At 47.2% G+C, this 18722-nt stretch overlaps 1 protein-coding gene across 2 annotated transcripts in view; it reads right to left on the bottom strand.

Moving 5' to 3' along the window:
* The window catches only part of LOC134908939 (cytochrome P450 2K1-like), a 271207-nt gene that overhangs the window by 60550 nt on the left and 191935 nt on the right, over nucleotides 1-18722 (bottom strand). For both annotated transcript variants that reach the window (XM_063915201.1, XM_063915202.1), the window contains exons 6-7: nucleotides 14233-14409; nucleotides 1777-1918 (exon numbers count right to left, since the gene is read on the bottom strand). In XM_063915201.1, coding sequence (XP_063771271.1) covers nucleotides 1777-1918; nucleotides 14233-14409 — 319 coding nt within the window. The remainder of the gene's footprint in view (nucleotides 1-1776; nucleotides 1919-14232; nucleotides 14410-18722) is intronic.

Below are 18722 nucleotides of genomic sequence, written 5' to 3'. Positions count from 1 at the left end.
TTGAAAGTACACCGGTATATTTTAATATCATTTTCTTGTGATCACAAGCATTTTTAGTATTTTTTGACAAATGTTAACAACACTCATAAGACAGAACATATGAATAAAAACTTTATATTTATAAAGCGGTTTCTATGAACTGAATTTATTAAGTTAATATAGGGGAAAGCGCTGGTAAATATTTGTTTTGTGCTATATAAACTGTGTTGGGGGAAGGAGTACCCTTAACAATCGTTCTATTTTTCCAATAACAGCTACCCTACACTAACACTATTAAGAGTAAAGCGCAGCTTGCCACTACCTAAACCTATTTGGATACCGAGATTTTGCCATTTAATTCCAGTGATTTGGATTTATAATTATTAATTCCAGTGATTTTGCCAATTAATTCCAGTGATTTGGATGTATAATTCCAGTGATTCTGCAGTATAATTCCAGTGATTTGGATGTATAATTATTAATTATAGTGATTTTGGCAATTAATTTCAGTGATTTGGATGTATAATTATAGTGATTTTGCCAATTAATTCCTGTGATTTGGACGTATAATTATTAAATACTGTGATTTTGCCAATTAATTCCAGTGATTTGGACGTACAATTACAGTGATTTTGCCAATTAATTCCAGTGATTTGGATGTATAATTATTAATTACTGTGATCTTGCCAATTAAGTCCAGTGATTTGGACGTATAATTACAGTGATCTTGCCAATTAATTCCAGTGATTTGGACGTATAATTCCAGTGATTTTGCCAATTAATTCCTTTGAGTTGGACAAATAATTCCAGTTGGAATTGTTTGTGTCATTTGGCTTAGTCATACAGCTACCTCATTGCACCTCTTCGACATCTTTGCATGAGGTGCTGTTTGGGGCCTAGTTTTTTAAAAGGGCCATCCTGTCTGACACTGCTGTATGAGTCCAGGGGTACTGCTGTATTAGTCCTGGGGTACTGCCGTATAAGTCCACCAATTGCAGATTTTTTTTTAAATGACTAGAGCGTGCTGGAGATGCTGTCAGTGGACTGAACAATTGCGGCCCACTCTCGACATTCAGCCACTGCATGACAATACTAGATGGGCCAGGTGGTTGTGTCGCTTAGCTTGTTCATACAGCAACCTCGGTGCACTTTGTTTTCTTCTTTGCATGATGTGCTGTTTGGGGCCTTTTTTTACATCTGCCCTCCTGTCTGCCACTGCAGTGCCACGCCTAGATGGTCCAATTGTTTGTGTCGCTTGGCTAGTCATACAACTACCTCATTGCAATTCTTTTTCATCTTTGCATGATGTGCTGTTTGGGGCCTTTTTTTATATCTGCCCTCCTGTCTGACACTGCAGCGCCACTCCTAGATGGGCCAGGTGTCTGTGTTGTCCACTTGTGTTGCTTAGCTTAGTCATTCAGCAACCTAGGTGCAAACTTTTGGACTAAAAACAATATCGTGAGGTGTTCGGAATAGATTGGAAATGAGTGGAAATGAATGTTATTGAGGTTAATAATACCGTAGGAGCAAAATTACCCCCAAATTCTGTGATTTTAGCTGTTTTTATGTTTTTTTAAAAAAAAAATCATCCAGATCCAAAACCAAAACACGAAAGTGGAATTAGAACCAAAACCAAAACACATAACACGAAAAGTGCCAGCCGCACATCTCTATAAAGAACTCTACTGAGTCCAGTCCGGTTATGATTTAACAGCAGTTTCTCTCTCTCCACTTTATTTCTCTCCAAGGCTTAGTACATTTGCCTCTATAATGAGTAAATTCCTAGTAAGAGCTTACTTTGAATTTGAGGATATTTCATCATGAGCAGGAGGCCCCATCTCAGGGTAGCGGAGGTCGTCTCCGTTCCAGTAGCAAATAAGTCCGTTACAAGAACTGTTAAATTGTTATCATGGAAATATAATTCCGGATTTGGTTTTTCCTGAAAGAAGCACAATATACAGTATATATATATTAGATAGAAGATTTATAATATGTACATGATAACAATATATTGAAGCATCCAACTGAGCCGTCTAATCTGCCTCTTTTGTAATCTATTTTGAATAGTTTTAACTTATTATTATTCATTATTTGTGTAGCACCTACAGTACATATTCTACACAGGAGCGGTCCTTGGTGCGTCCACAGTCACCCCACAGGCACGCCACCTACCCGCACCCCGCTCCCATGCTGCAGCAGACGCCGTGGGCTGTGTGGGTATCCGCTGCAGCCGGCTCCAGTGATAGACACTAGGGGTCAGGATTGACCTCTAGTGTCTGTGCGGCGCTGCTATGGGAGAGACGTCATGACGTCTCTCCCATAGAGAGGAGCCGGCAGCCAGACGGAGTGGCACCAGCGGTAGCAGCGGTCAGGAAGCAGGAGCGGGGCAGTAGTAAATATTGTTTATTTTTATTTTTGTGTGTGTGTGTGTTAACAGGGGGCACAGCAGCAGAGGGCACAACGGGCACAGCAGCAGAGGGCACAACTATCGGGGGGCACAGCAACAGGGGGCACAGCATCAGAGGGCACAACAGGGGGCACAGCACAGCAGAGGGCACAATGGGGCACAGCAGCAGAGGGCACAACTATCGGGGGCACAGCAACAGGGGGCACAGCAGCAGAGGGCACAACTATTGGGGGCACAGCAACAGGGGGCACAACAGGGGGCACAGCAGCAGAGGGCACAACAGGGGGCACAGCAGCAAGCACAACAGGGGGCAGAGCAGCAGAGGGCACAATGGGGCACAGCAGCAGAGGGCACAACTATCGGGGGGCACAGCAACAGGAAGCACAGTAGCAGAGGGCACAACAGGGGGCACAGCAGCAGAGGGCACAACAGGGGGCAGAGCAGCAGAGGGCACAACTATCGGGGGCACAGCAGCAGAGGGCACAACTATTGGGGGCACAGCTACAGGGGGCACAGCAGCAGTGGGCACAACTACTGGGGACACAGCAACAGGGGGCACAGCAGCAGAGGGCACAACTATTGGGGGCACAGCAACAGGGGGCACAGCAGCAGAGGGCACAACTATTGGGGGCACAGCAACAGGGGGCACAGCAGCAGAGGGCACAACTATTGGGGGCACAGCAACAGGGGGCACAGCAGCAGAGGGCACAACTACTGGAGGCAAAGCAACTGGGGGCTCAACTACTGGGGCAAATCTACTGGGGGCAAAGCAACGGGGCACAGCAACAGAGGGCACAACTACTGGGGCAAAGCAACAGAGGGCACAACAGGGGGCACAGCAGCAGAGGGCACAACTATTGGGGGCACAGCGACAGGGGACACAACTACTGGGGGCAAAGCAACAGGGGGCATAGCAGCAGAGGGCACAATGGGGCACAGCAGCAGAGGGCACAACTATCGGGGGCACAGCAACAGGAAGCACAGCAGCAGAGGGCACAACAGGGGGCAGAGCAGCAGAGGGCACAACAATTGGGGGCACAGCTACAGGGGGTACAACTATTGGGGGCACAGCTACAGGGGGCACAGCAGCAGAGGGCACAACTACTGGAGGCAAAGCAACTGGGGGCAACGCAACGGGGCACAGCAACAGAGGGCACAACAGGGGGCACAGCAGCAGAGGGCACAACTATTGGGGGCACAGCGACAGGGGACACAACTACTGGGGGCAAAGCAACAGGGGGCACAGCAACAGAGGGCACAGCTACAGGGGGCAAATCTAGGGGGGGCAAATCAACTGGAGGGTACAACTACTTGGGGCATAACTGTGAGCACGCCCCTCCCCTATGAAGCCACACCCCTAATTTTTGAAACGCGGGGGATGGGGCAGTGGAAAGTTTCGCATTGGGCGCCACAAGGTGTAGAACCGGCGCTGATTCTACAGCATTCTGCAGCCAGAGAATAGAGAATGGATCTGGCATATGGGACCCTGCCACAGGATTTGCAATCTGATTCCCCTACCAGGGGGACACAAGCACATACCCAAACTGGCAATCTCACACCAACATGACAAGAACATACAAACTCCACACCAATTTCACTAATTCCAAACTGCTTTGGAGAAATCAGCCACAGTGCAGGGATTGCTCATCACTAGTAACATCGCTTATCTACATGGTGCCACAATGTCCCTAGCTCCTGCCGTATGCATAAAGATACAATAAGACAACATGAAAACTGCATAATGACAGGTATGTGGATACAGCAGTAACAATCACCAGCAGCATCACACAGGGGCTCAACATTTGGGCCCCATAACACATTTTGAAGAGTGCCCAATTCTCTTAGAGAGACATCTCTCTTCATTGAGGTTGTACCTCTTATGCAAAGTAGAGATGAGCGGGTTCGGTTCCTCGGAATCCGAACCCGCCCGAACTTCAGTTTTTTTTACACGGGGCCGAGCGACTCGGATCTTCCCGCCTTGCTCGGTTAACCCGAGCGCGCCCGAACGTCATCATCACGCTGTCGGATTCTCGCGAGGCTCGGATTCTATCGCGAGACTCGGATTCTATATAAGGAGCCCCGCGTCGCCGCTATTTTGAGATTGATAGGGAGAGGACGTGGCTGGCGTCCTCTCCGTTTATAGAGAAGAGAGTGAGACTAGAGTAGAGAGAGACACAGTATTTACTTTAGTAATTTTGGGGAGCATTAGGAGGAGTACTACTACTTGCTGAAGTGATAGTGTGACTGTGTATATCTGACTTGTGTGGGAGACAGTGGGGAGCAGTTAGAGTCTGAGAGCAGGAGTACATATTTTAACGTACAGTGCACACTTTTGCTGCCAGAGTGCCACACTGCCATTGTGACCACACTGACCACCAGTATATAATGTGATTGTCTGCTTAGGAGTACTACTTGCAAGTTGCTGATAGTGTGACCAGTGACCTGACAACCAGTTTAATTAATCACCACCAGTTTAACATATATATATATAATTGTATATATATATATATAATTGTATACCTACCCGTGTTTTTTTTTTTTTTTCTTTCTTCTTGATACATACTATAGTAGCTTACTGTAGCAGTCTGCGGTGCTGCTGAGCTGACAGTGTCCAGCAGGTCCGTCATCAGTCATAACATAATAAATATATATACCTGTCCGGCTGCAGTACTAGTGATATTATATATATATATATATTAATGAGATGAAATTATCATCCAGTCTATATTAGCAGCAGACACAGTACGGTAGTCCATGGCTGTAGCTACCTCTGTGTCGGCAGTCGCTCGTCCATCCATAATTGTATACCACCTACCCGTGGTTTTTTTTTTCTTTCTTCTTGATACATACTACTATAGTAGCTTACTGTAGCAGTCTGCGGTGCTGCTGAGCTGACAGTGTCAAGCAGGTCCGTCATCAGTCATTACATAATAAATATATATACCTGTCCGGCTGCAGTACTAGTGATATTATATATATATATATATTAATTTCATCTCATTATCATCCAGTCTATATTAGCAGCAGACACAGTACGGTAGTCCACGGCTGTAGCTACCTCTGTGTCGGCAGTCGCTCGTCCATCCATAATTGTATACCACCTACCCGTGGTTTTTTTTTCTTTCTTCTTGATACATACTACTATAGTAGCTTACTGTAGCAGTCTGCGGTGCTGCTGAGCTGACAGTGTCCAGCAGGTCTGTCATCAGTCATTACATAATAAATATATATACCTGTCCGGCTGCAGTACTAGTGATATTATATATATATATATATATATTAATTTCATCTCATTATCATCCAGTCTATATTAGCAGCAGACACAGTACGGTAGTCCACGGGTGTAGCTACCTCTGTGTCGGCAGTCGCTCGTCCATCCATAATTGTATACCACCTACCCGTGGTTTTTTTTTTCTTTCTTCTTGATACATACTACTATAGTAGCTTACTGTAGCAGTCTGCGGTGCTGCTGAGCTGACAGTGTCCAGCAGGTCCGTCATCAGTCATTACATAATAAATATATATACCTGTCCGGCTGCAGTACTAGTGATATAATATATATATATATATATTAATTTCATCTCATTATCATCCAGTCTATATTAGCAGCAGACACAGTACGGTAGTCCATGGCTGTAGCTACCTCTGTGTCGGCAGTCGCTCGTCCATCCATAATTGTATACCACCTACCCGTGGTTTTTTTTTTCTTTCTTCTTGATACATACTACTATAGTAGCTTACTGTAGCAGTCTGCGCTGCTGCTGAGCTGACAGTGTCCAGCAGGTCCGTCATTAGTCATTACATAGTAAATATATATACCTGTCCGGCTGCAGTACTAGTGATATTATATATATATATATTAATTTCATCTCATTATCATCCAGTCTATATTAGCAGCAGACACAGTACGGTAGTCCACGGCTGTAGCTACCTCTGTGTCGGCAGTCACTCGTCCATCCATAATTGTATACCACCTACCCGTGTTTTTTTTTTTCCTTTCTTCTTGATACATACTACTATAGTAGCTTACTGTAGCAGTCTGCGGTGCTGCTGAGCTGACAGTGTCCAGCAGGTCCGTCATCAGTCATTACATAATAAATATATATACCTGTCCGGCTGCAGTACTAGTGATATTATATATATATATATATATTAATTTCATCTCATTATCATCCAGTCTATATTAGCAGCAGACACAGTACGGTAGTCCACGGCTGTAGCTACCTCTGTGTCGGCAGTCGCTCGTCATCCATAAGTATACTAGTATCCATCCATCTCCATTGTTTACCTGAGGTGCCTTTTAGTTGTGCCTATTAAAATATGGAGAACAAAAATGTTGAGGTTCCAAAATTAGGGAAAGATCAAGATCCACTTCCACCTCTTGCTGAAGCTGCTGCCACTAGTCATGGCCGAGACGATGAAATGCCAGCAACGTCGTCTGCCAAGGCCGATGCCCAATGTCATAGTACAGAGCATGTAAAATCCAAAACACCAAATATCAGTAAAAAAAGGACTCAAAAATCTAAAATAAAATTGTCGGAGGAGAAGCGTAAACTTGCCAATATGCCATTTACCACACGGAGTGGCAAGGAACGGCTGAGGCACTGGCCTATGTTCATGGCTAGTGGTTCAGCTTCACATGAGGATGGAAGCACTCAGCCTCTCGCTAGAAAAATGAAAAGACTCAAGCTGGCAAAAGCACCGCAAAGAACTGTGCGTTCTTCGAAATCCCAAATCCACAAGGAGAGTCCAATTGTGTCGGTTGCGATGCCTGACCTTCCCAACACTGGACGTGAAGAGCATGCGCCTTCCACCATTTGCACGCCTCCTGCAAGTGCTGGAAGGAGCACCCGCAGTCCAGTTCCTGATAGTCAGATTGAAGATGTCAGTGTTGAAGTACACCAGGATGAGGAGGATATGGGTGTTGCTGGCGCTGGGGAGGAAATTGACAAGGAGGATTCTGATGGTGAGGTGGTTTGTTTAAGTCAGGCACCCGGGGAGACACCTGTTGTCCGTGGGAGGAATATGGCCATTGACATGCCTGGTGAAAATACCAAAAAAATCAGCTCTTCGGTGTGAAATTATTTCACCAGAAATGCGGACAACATTTGTCAAGCCGTGTGTTGCCTTTGTCAAGCTGTAATAAGTAGGGGTAAGGACGTTAACCACCTCGGAACATCCTCCCTTATACGTCACCTGCAGCGCATTCATAATAAGTCAGTGACAAGTTCAAAAACTTTGGGCGACAGCGGAAGCAGTCCACTGACCAGTAAATCCCTTCCTCTTGTAACCAAGCTCACGCAAACCACCCCACCAACTCCCTCAGTGTCAATTTCCTCCTTCCCCAGGAATGCCAATAGTCCTGCAGGCCATGTCACTGGCAATTCTGACGAGTCCTCTCCTGCCTGGGATTCCTCCGATGCATCCTTGCATGTAACGCCTACTGCTGCTGGCGCTGCTGTTGTTGCTGCTGGGAGTCGATGGTCATCCCAGAGGGGAAGACGTAAGCCCACTTTTACTACTTCCACCAAGCAATTGACTGTCCAACAGTCCTTTGCGAGGAAGATGAAATATCACAGCAGTCATCCTGTTGCAAAGCGGATAACTGAGGCCTTGACAACTATGTTGGTGTTAGACGTGCGTCCGGTATCCGCCGTTAGTTCACAGGGAACTAGACAATTTCTTGAGGTAGTGTGCCCCCGTTACCAAATACCATCTAGGTTCCACTTCTCTAGGCAGGCGATACCGAGAATGTACACGGACGTCAGAAAAAGACTCACCAGTGTCCTAAAAAATGCAGTTGTACCCAATGTCCACTTAACCACGGACATGTGGACAAGTGGAGCAGGGCAGGGTCAGGACTATATGACTGTGACAGCCCACTGGGTAGATGTATGGACTCCCGCCGCAAGAACAACAGCGGCGGCACCGGTAGCAGCATCTCGCAAACGCCAACTCTTTCCTAGGCAGGCTACGCTTTGTATCACCGGTTTCCACACACAGCTGAAAACCTCTTACGGCAACTGAGGAAGATCATCGCAGAATGGCTTACCCCAATTGGACTCTCCTGTGGATTTGTGGCATCGGACAACGCCAGCAATATTGTGTGTGCATTAAATATGGGCAAATTCCAGCACGTCCCATGTTTTGCACATACCTTGAATTTGGTGGTGCAGAATTTTTAAAAAAACGACAGGGGCGTGCAAGAGATGCTGTCGGTGGCCAGAAGAATTGCGGGACACTTTCGGCGTACAGGCACCATGTACAGAAGACTGGAGCAACACCAAAAACGCCTGAACCTGCCCTGCCATCATCTGAAGCAAGAAGTGGTAACGAGGTGGAATTCAACCCTATATATGCTTCAGAGGTTGGAGGAGCAGCAAAAGGCCATTCAAGCCTATACAATTCAGCACGATATAGGAGGTGGAATGCACCTGTCTCAAGCGCAGTGGAGAATGATTTCAACGTTGTGCAAGGTTCTGCTGCCCTTTGAACTTGCCACACGTGAAGTCAGTTCAGACACTGCCAGCCTGAGTCAGGTCATTCCCCTCATCAGGCTTTTGCAGAAGAAGCTGGAGACATTGAAGGAGGAGCTAACACGGAGCGATTCCGCTAGGCATGTGGGACTTGTGGATGGAGCCCTTAATTCGCTTAACAAGGATTCATGGGTGGTCAATCTGTTGAAATCAGATCACTACATTTTGGCCACCGTGCTCGATCCTAAATTTAAAACCTACCTTGGATCTCTCTTTCCGGCAGACACAAGTCTGCTGGGGTTCAAAGACCTGCTGGTGAGAAAATTGTCAAGTCAAGCGGAACGCGACCTGTCAACATCTCCTCCTTCACATTCTCCCGCAACTGGGGGTGCGAGGAAAAGGCTCAGAATTCCGAGCCCACCCGCTGGCGGTGATGCAGGGCAGTCTGGAGCGACTGCTGATGCTGACATCTGGTCCGGACTGAAGGACCTGACAACGATTACGGACATGTCGTCTACTGTCACTGCATATGATTCTCTCCCCATTGAAAGAATGGTGGAGGATTATATGAGTGACCGCATCCAAGTAGGCACGTCAGACAGTCCGTACTTATACTGGCAGGAAAAAGAGGCAATTTGGAGGCCCTTGCACAAACTGGCTTTATTCTACCTAAGTTGCCCTCCCACAAGTGTGTACTCCGAAAGAGTGTTTAGTGCCGCCGCTCACCTTGTCAGCAATCGGCGTACGAGGTTACTTCCAGAAAATGTGGAGAAGATGATGTTCATTAAAATGAATTATAATCAATTCCTCCGTGGAGACATTGACCAGCAGCAATTGCCTCCACAAAGTACACAGGGAGCTGAGATGGTGGATTCCAGTGGGGACGAATTGATAATCTGTGAGGAGGGGGATGTACACGGTGATATATCGGAGGATGATGATGAGGTGGACATCTTGCCTTTGTAGAGCCAGTTTGTGCAAGGAAAGATTAATTGCTTCTTTTTTGGTGGGGGTCCAAACCAACCCGTCATTTCAGTCACAGTCGTGTGGCAGACCCTGTCACTGAAATGATGGGTTGGTTAAAGTGTGCATGTCCTGTTTATACAACATAAGGGTGGGTGGGAGGGCACAAGGACAATTCCATCTTTTTCTTTAATTTTCTTTGCGTCATGTGCTGTTTGGGGAGTATTTTTTTGAAGGGCCATCCTGCGTGACACTGCAGTGCCACTCCTAGATGGGCCAGGTGTTTGTGTCGGCCACTAGGATCGCTTATCTTACTCACACAGCTACCTCATTGCGCCTCTTTTTTTCTTTGCGTCATGTGCTGTTTGGGGAGTGTTTTTTGGAAGGGCCATCCTCCGTGACACTGCAGTGCCATTCCTAGATGGGCAAGGTGTTTGTGTCGGCCACTAGGGTCGCTTACCTTACTCACACAGCTACCTCATTGCGCCTCTTTTTTTCTTCTTTGCGTCATGTGCTGTTTGGGGAGTGTTTTTTGGAAGGGCCATCCTCCGTGACACTGCAGTGCCATTCCTAGATGGGCCAGGTGTTTGTGTCGGCCACTAGGGTCGCTTATCTTAGTCACACAGCTACCTCATTGCGCCTCTTTTTTTTCTTCTTTGCGTCATGTGCTGTTTGGGGAGTATTTTTTGGAAGGGCCATCCTGCGTGACACTGCAGTGCCTCTCCTAGATGGGCAAGGTGTTTGTGTCGGCCTCTAGGGTCGCTTAGCTTACTCACACAGCTACCTCATTGCGCCTCTTTTTTTTCTTCTTTGCGTCATGTGCTGTTTGGGGAGTATTTTTTGGAAGGGCCATCCTGCGTGACACTGCAGTGCCACTCCTAGATGAGCCAGGTGTTTGTGTCGGCCACTAGGGTCGCTTAGCTTACTCACACAGCTACCTCATTGCGCCTCTTTTTTTCTTCTTTGCGTCATGTGCTGTTTGGGGAGTGTTTTTTGGAAGGGCCATCCTGCGTGACACTGCAGTGCCATTCCTAGATGGGCCAGGTGTTTGTGTCGGCCACTAGGGTCGCTTATCTTAGTCACACAGCTACCTCATTGCGCCTCTTTTTTTTCTTCTTTGCGTCATGTGCTGTTTGGGGAGTATTTTTTGGAAGGGCCATCCTGCGTGACACTGCAGTGCCACTCCTAGATGGGCCAGGTGTTTGTGTCGGCCACTAGGGTCGCTTAGCTTACTCACACAGCTACCTCATTGCGCCTCTTTTTTTTCTTCTTTGCGTCATGTGCTGTTTGGGGAGTATTTTTTGGAAGGGCCATCCTGCGTGACACTGCAGTGCCATTCCTAGATGGGCCAGGTGTTTGTGTCGGCCACTAGGGTCGCTTATCTTAGTCACACAGCTACCTCATTGCGCCTCTTTTTTTTCTTCTTTGCGTCATGTGCTGTTTGGGGAGTATTTTTTGGAAGGGCCATCCTGCGTGACACTGCAGTGCCACTCCTAGATGGACAAGGTGTTTGTGTCGGCCACTAGGGTCGCTTAGCTTACTCACACAGCTACCTCATTGCGCCTCTTTTTTTTCTTCTTTGCGTCATGTGCTGTTTGGGGAGTATTTTTTGGAAGGGCCATCCTGCGTGACACTGCAGTGCCACTCCTAGATGGGCCAGGTGTTTGTGTCGGCCACTAGGGTCGCTTAGCTTACTCACACAGCTACCTCATTGCGCCTCTTTTTTTTCTTTGCGTCATGTGCTGTTTGGGGAGTGTTTTTTGGAAGGGCCATCCTGCGTGACACTGCAGTGCCACTCCTAGATGGGCCAGGTGTTTCTGTCGGCCACTAGGGTCGCTTAGCTTACTCACACAGCTGCCTCATTGCGCCTCTTTTTTTCTTTGCGTCATGTGCTGTTTGGGGAGTGTTTTTTGGAAGGGCCATCCTGCGTGACACTGCAGTGCCACTCCTAGATGGGCCAGGTGTTTGTGTCGGCCACAAGGGTCGCTTAGCTTAGTCATCCAGCGACCTCGGTGCAAATTTTAGGACTAAAAATAATATTGTGAGGTGTGAGGTGTTCAGAATAGACTGAAAATGAGTGGAAATTATGGTTTTTGAGGTTAATAATACTTTGGGATCAAAATGACCCCCAAATTCTATGATTTAAGCTGTTTTTTAGTGTTTTTTTAAAAAAACACCCGAATCCAAAACACACCCGAATCCGACAAAAAAAATTCGGTGAGGTTTTGCCAAAACGCGGTCGAACCCAAAACAAGGCCGCGGAACCGAACCCAAAACCAAAACACAAAACCCGAAAAATTTCAAGTGCACATCTCTAATGCAAAGTAGTTCAAATTATGCCACATTGCAATTCCTCCAGGTCATATTATGTCACACTGTAGTGCCCACAAATCACACTGTGTCACATTTTAGTGCCCCCAGGACACATTGTTACATTGTAGTGTCCCAAATCACATTATGTCACATTGTAGTGCCCCCAGTTCACATTATGTCACATTGTAATGCCCCCAGCTCACATTGGGTGAAATTCAAATGTTTGAAAGTAGGTTGGGTGTCTGTTTTTTCCTGTCTATTAGATAGGAAAAAACAGACTCCCAAATTACTTTCCAAACATTTGAATCTCCCCCATTGTGTCACATTGTAGTTCTCCTAATTTATATTATGTCACATTATAGTTCCAATTTCACATTATACCACATTGCAGTTCCCACAGTTCACATGTCACAATGTCATGCCCCCAAGTCACATTGTAGTGCTCCCAGCTCACATTGTCGTGCCCCATCTCACATTATGTCACTTTGTAGTGCCCCAGCTCACATTATGTCACTTTGTAGTGCCCCAGCTCACATTATGTCACATTGTAGTGCCCCCATCTCACATTATGTCACACTGTAGTGCCCCCAGCTCACATTATGTCACACTGTAGTGCCCCCAGCTCACATTATGTCACACTGTAGTGCCCCCCAGCTCACATTATGTCACATTGTAGTGCCCCCAGCTCACATTATGTCACATTGTAGTGCCCCCAGCTCACATTATGTCACACTGTAGTGCCCACAGCTCACATTATGTCACACTGTAGTGCCCCCAGCTCACAATATGTCACATTGTTGTGCCCCCAGCTCACTTTATGTCACATTGTAGTGCCTCCAGCTCACATTATGTCACACTGTAGTGCCCCCAGGTCACATTATGTCACTGTAGTGCCCCCAGCTCACATCATGTCACACTGTAGTGCCCCCAGCTCACATTATGTCACACTGTAGTGCCCCCAGGTCACATTATGTCACATTGTAGTGCCCCCAGCTCACATTATGTCACATTGTAGTGCCTCCAGCTCACATTATGTCACACTGTAGTGCCCCCAGGTCACATTATGTCACTGTAGTGCCCCCAGCTCACATCATGTCACACTGTAGTGCCCCCAGCTCACATTATGTCACACTGTAGTGCCCCCAGGTCACATTATGTCACATTGTAGTGCCCCCAGCTCACATTATGTCACATTGTAGTGCCCCCAGCTCACATTATGTCACATTGTAGTGCCCCCAGCTTACATTATGTCACATTGTTGTGCCCCTGCTCACATTATGTCACATTGTAGAGCCTCCTGCTCACATTATGTCAAACTGTAGTGCCCCCAGCTCACAATATGACACACTGTAGTGCCCCCAGCTCACATTATGTCACATTGTTTTGCCCCCAGCTCACATTATGTCACATTGTAAGGCCCCCAGCTCACTTTATGTTACATTGTAGTGCCCCCAGCTCACATTATGTCACACTGTAGTGCCCCCAGCTCCCATTATGTCAGTGTAGTGCCCCCAGCTCACATTATGTCACTGAAGTGCCCCAGCTCACATTATGTCACATTGTAGTGTACCCAACACACATTATGTCCCATTGTAGTGCCCCCAGCTCACATTATGCCACTGTGGTGCCCCCAGGTCACATTATGTCACATTATAGTGCCCCCCGCTCACATTATGTCACACTGTAGTGCCCCCAGCTCACATTGGCGGGCTTCTACTTATAACCACTTTCATCTACTGCAAAACGGTGGGCTGGTAGATGTTATAAATCTTCAAACTACTTGCCATGATCTGCTGTACAACTACACATCCCAGCATGCAATGTACCAGTTTTGGTGTTAGAGCATGCTAATAGATGTATAGTATCACAGCAACTGCCATGCCACACGTTGCCTGACCCTGATATACTGTAGTGCAATGAATACACTGGAAAGTAGTATTGTGGTGACTGCTGTACTTCCTTCCTGTATGCAATGCCGTGTCACCTACTCTTATTATGCCAGGCAGGGCCCCTAAGCCTTAGAGCCACATGTTGACATTTGTTATTGTAGAACAAGAGAACAGTAACTGATGAGCGGGTTCGGTTTAACTGTACCTCTTTTTGTTTGACAAGGAACCGGTCGATAAGATTCCTCTGGTCGTTTACATCCAGGTGATTCTTCCTGCTCGTCAACGTCTCCCTGATAAACGAGTGAAATTCATCTATCTTCTCTTGCACAGTTTTGAAACCTCCAGGAAACCAGCTCATCAGAGATGGGAAAGCATTGTACATCTTATAGAAAGAAAATGATAAATACTGTAGAAAAAATTGCATAGTGTACTAAAGAACAATGAGGGTCATTCTGACCCAATCACATGCTGCAGTTTATCGCAGCAGTGCGATCGGGTCAGTACTGCACATGCGCTGGCACCGCAGTGTGCCCGCACATGCCAGATGGACAAAGGCCGTCCTTGCCTAGCGATCGTCTCTGCCTTATTGACATGCAGAGGCGGTCGCTGGGCGGGAGGGGGCTGGGCGGCGGCATTAAGCCGCCATTTAGGGGGCACGGTCCAGCAAATGCAGGCCTGGCCAGACCACTAGGGGGGCGGGCCGCGGCGGCTGAGTGACATCACACCCAGCCGCTGCGACCCGGGCAGCGAAGAGGTTCTCCCGGCCAGCCGTAGAAGCTGCGCTGGCCAGGAGTTACTACTTAAATGCAAAAGCATTGCCGCTATGCGATGCTTTCGCATTTCTGCGGGGTGGCCTGGCACTGACATGCGTGGCGGACTAGCCCTGTGCTGGGCGTCCCCCCGCATGTATGAGTGCTTAATCGTAGCTATGATCAACTCGGAATGACCCCCAATGTACATGTTACTGTATAAAGCAGTGTTTTTTGTGTTGACAGAAGAGTATTATTATAACTCGTACATTGGGTGGAATTCAAATGTTTGAAAAGTCGGTTGGGTGTCTGTTTTTTTACTGTTTATTAGATAGGAAAAAAAAGACTCCCAACTGACTTCTCAAGCATTTGAATCTCCCCCATTGTATATTATGTTCTGTCATTTCTATTGTGATTAGGGGCAGGATACAGCGGGTTTAGTATGAAATACCTACAATCAAAATCCTAACTGTCAATATGCCGACAACAATTGACCGACGGTCATAATCCCAACAAGGTCAAAATCCCACCAAGGTCAATATACCAACATTTAAAATACTGACAAGGTCAAAATACCAACATTTATAATGTCAACAGGTCAAAAAGTCAAGTATTTCATTGTTTTTGGTGTGTATGTCGACATAGGTCGTCATGGACACTGCATAAATGTACCGCGTCCCCTCACATGACTCGATGCGCTTGCTATGATTCGGGCACTATTATATTCCCCCTCCAGTTCCAATAGAATGGTAAAGTATGAACAAGTCGGTTTTAATGAAAAATCATGAAAAACTCATGTCGACTTTTGACCTGTTGACATTTTAAATGTATTGTAGGTATTTTGACCTTGTTGGTATTTTAAATGTCTGGATTTTGTCAGTCAATGGATGTTAGTATTTTGACTGTCGGGATTTTGATTGTAGGTAAATTGACCGGATCCCGATGCAGCAATGCTAAAAATGCGGCCAAACCTCTGAAAATGCAGCTTTCCGTATATGCTCCAAGCTCCAGAATGCAATACAATCCAAATCTTGGATATGCTGAGTAACATAATCTTTCAATTGTGTTACACTTTAGAAGCATACGGGCTTCCATCGCATTGACCCCAGAAAGGAATCCAATCAGATTCCCCCAGGACCACCTGCGGCATGTGCGTCACCTGAAGCATGCGCAAACGGACCCTGGGTCCTAAACCTGGAAGTCCCCACATCGCAAAGGACAGCTCTCAATGGGAGAGCGTCCCTTTGCTAAAATATTCATATGCAATGTATGCGGTGAGTGGTGGGATGCATTACTTTCACAATGCGATGCGTCATGCCCATCCCTAGATATTTTATTTTTCTCTGACGTCCTAGTGGATGCTGGGACTCCGTCAGGACCATGGGGAATAGCGGCTCCGCAGGAGACAGGGCACAAAAGTAAAAGCTTTAGGATCAGGTGGTGTGCACTGGCTCCTCCCCCTATGACCCTCCTCCAAGCCTCAGTTAGATTTTTGTGCCCGGCCGAGAAGGGTGCAATCTAGGTGGCTCTCCTAAAGAGCTGCTTAGAGTAAAAGTTTTATTAGGTTTTTTATTTTCAGTGAGTCCTGCTGGCAACAGGCTCACTGCAACGAGGGACTTAGGGGAGAAGAAGTGAACTCACCTGCGTGCAGGATGGATTTGCTTCTGAGGCTACTGGACACTAGCTCCAGAGGGACGATCACAGGTACAGCCTGGATGGGTCTCCGGAGCCGCGCCGCCGACCCCTTTGCAGATGCTGAAGAGAGAAGAGGTCCAGAAATCGGCGGCTGAAGACTTCTCAGTCTTCATGAGGTAGCGCACAGCACTGCAGCTGTGCGCCATTGCTCTCAGCACACTTCACACCAACGGTCACTGAGGGTGCAGGGCGCTGGGGGGGGCGCCCTGGGCAGCAATGAAAATACCTATACTGGCTAAAAATACATCACATATAGCCTCTGGGGCTATATGGATGTATTTAACCCCTGCCAGGTTGTCAGGAAAACGGGAGAAGAAGCCCGCCGAAAAGGGGGCGGGGCCTATTCTCCTCAGCACACAGCGCCATTTTCCCTCACAGAACTGCTGGTGGGAAGGCTCCCAGGCTCTCCCCTGCACTGCACTATAGAAACAGGGTTAAAACAGAGAGGGGGGGCACTTATTTGGCGATATGATTATATATTAAGATGCTATAAGGGAAAACACTTATATAAAGGTTGTCCCTGTATAATTATAGCGTTTTGGTGTGTGCTGGCAAACTCTCCCTCTGTCTCCCCAAAGGGCTAGTGGGGTCCTGTCCTCTATCAGAGCATTCCCTGTGTGTGTGCTGTGTGTCGGTACGTGTGTGTCGACATGGATGAGGACGATGTTGGTGAGGAGGCGGAGCAATTGCCTGAAATGGTGATGTCACTCTCTAGGGAGTCGACACCGGAATGGATGGCTTATTTAAGGAATTACGTGATAATGTCAACACGCTGCAAGGTCGGTTGACGACATGAGACGGCCGGCAAACAAATTAGTACCTGTCCAGGCGTCTCAAACACCGTCGGGGGCTTTAAAACGCTCATTTACCTCAGTCGGTCGACACAGACACAGACACGGACACTGACTCCAGTGTCGACGGTGAAGAAACAAACGTATTTTCCTTTAGGGCCACACGTTACATGTTAAGGGCAATGAAGGAGGTGTTACATATTTCTGATACTACAAGTACCACAAAGAAGGGTATTATGTGGGGTGTGAAAAAACTACCTGTAGTTTTTCCTGAATCAGATAAATTAAATGAAGTGTGTGATGATGCGTGGGTTTCCCCCGATAGAAAATTATTGGCGGTATACCCTTTCCCGCCAGAAGTTAGGGCGCGTTGGGAAACACCCCTTAGGGTGGATAAGGCGCTCACACGCTTATCAAAACAAGTGGCGGTACCGTCTCCAGATAGGGCCGCACTCAAGGAGCCAGCTGATAGGAGGCTGGAAAATATCCTAAAAAGTATATACACACATACTGGTGTTATACTGCGACCAGTGATCGCCTCAGCCTGGATGTGCAGCGCTGGGGTGGCTTGGTCGGATTCCCTGACTGAAAATATTGATACCCTTGACAGGGACAGTATTTTATTGACTATAGAGCATTTAAAGGATGCATTTCTATAGATGCGAGATGCACAGAGGGATAATTGCACTCTGGCATCAAGAGTAAGTGCGATGTCCATATCTGCCAGAAGATGTTTATGGACACGACAGTGGTCAGGTGATGCAGATTCCAAACGGCACATGGAAGTATTGCCGTATAAAGGGGAGGAGTTATTTGGGGTCGGTCCATCGGACCTGGTGGCCACGGCAACAGCTGGAAAATCCACCTTTTTTACCCTAAGTCACATCTCAGCAGAAAAAGACATCGTCTTTTCAGCCTCAGTCCTTTCGTCCCCATAAGGGCAAGCGGACAAAAGGCCAGTCATATCTGCCCAGGGATAGAGGAAAGGGAAGAAGACTGCAGCAGGCAGCCCATTCCCAGGAACAGAAGCCCTCCACCGCTTCTGCCAAGTCCTCAGCATGACGCTGGGGCCGTACAGGACCCCTGGATCCTACAAGTAGTATCCCAGGGGTACAGATTGGAAATTCGAGACGTCTCCCCCTCGCAGGTTCCTGAAGTCTGCTTTACCAACGTCTCCCTCCGACAGGGAGGCAGTATTGGAAACAATTCACAAGCTGTATTCCCAGCAGGTGATAATCAAAGTACCCCTCCTACAACAAGGAAAGGGGTATTATTCCACACTATATTGTGGTACTGAAGCCAGACGGCTCGGTGAGACCTATTCTAAATCTGAAATATTTGAACACTTACATACAAAGGTTCAAATCAAAATGGAGTCACTCAGAGCAGTGATAGCGAACCAGGAAGAAGGGGACTATATGGTGTCCCGGGACATCAGGGATGCTTACCTCCATGTCCCA

The sequence above is a fragment of the Pseudophryne corroboree genome, chromosome 4 (assembly GCF_028390025.1).
Source record: "Pseudophryne corroboree isolate aPseCor3 chromosome 4, aPseCor3.hap2, whole genome shotgun sequence".
NCBI lineage: Eukaryota > Metazoa > Chordata > Amphibia > Anura > Myobatrachidae > Pseudophryne > Pseudophryne corroboree.
The sequence above is the reverse complement of the archived record's forward strand: the minus strand, read 5'-3'. Positions and strand labels throughout refer to the sequence as shown.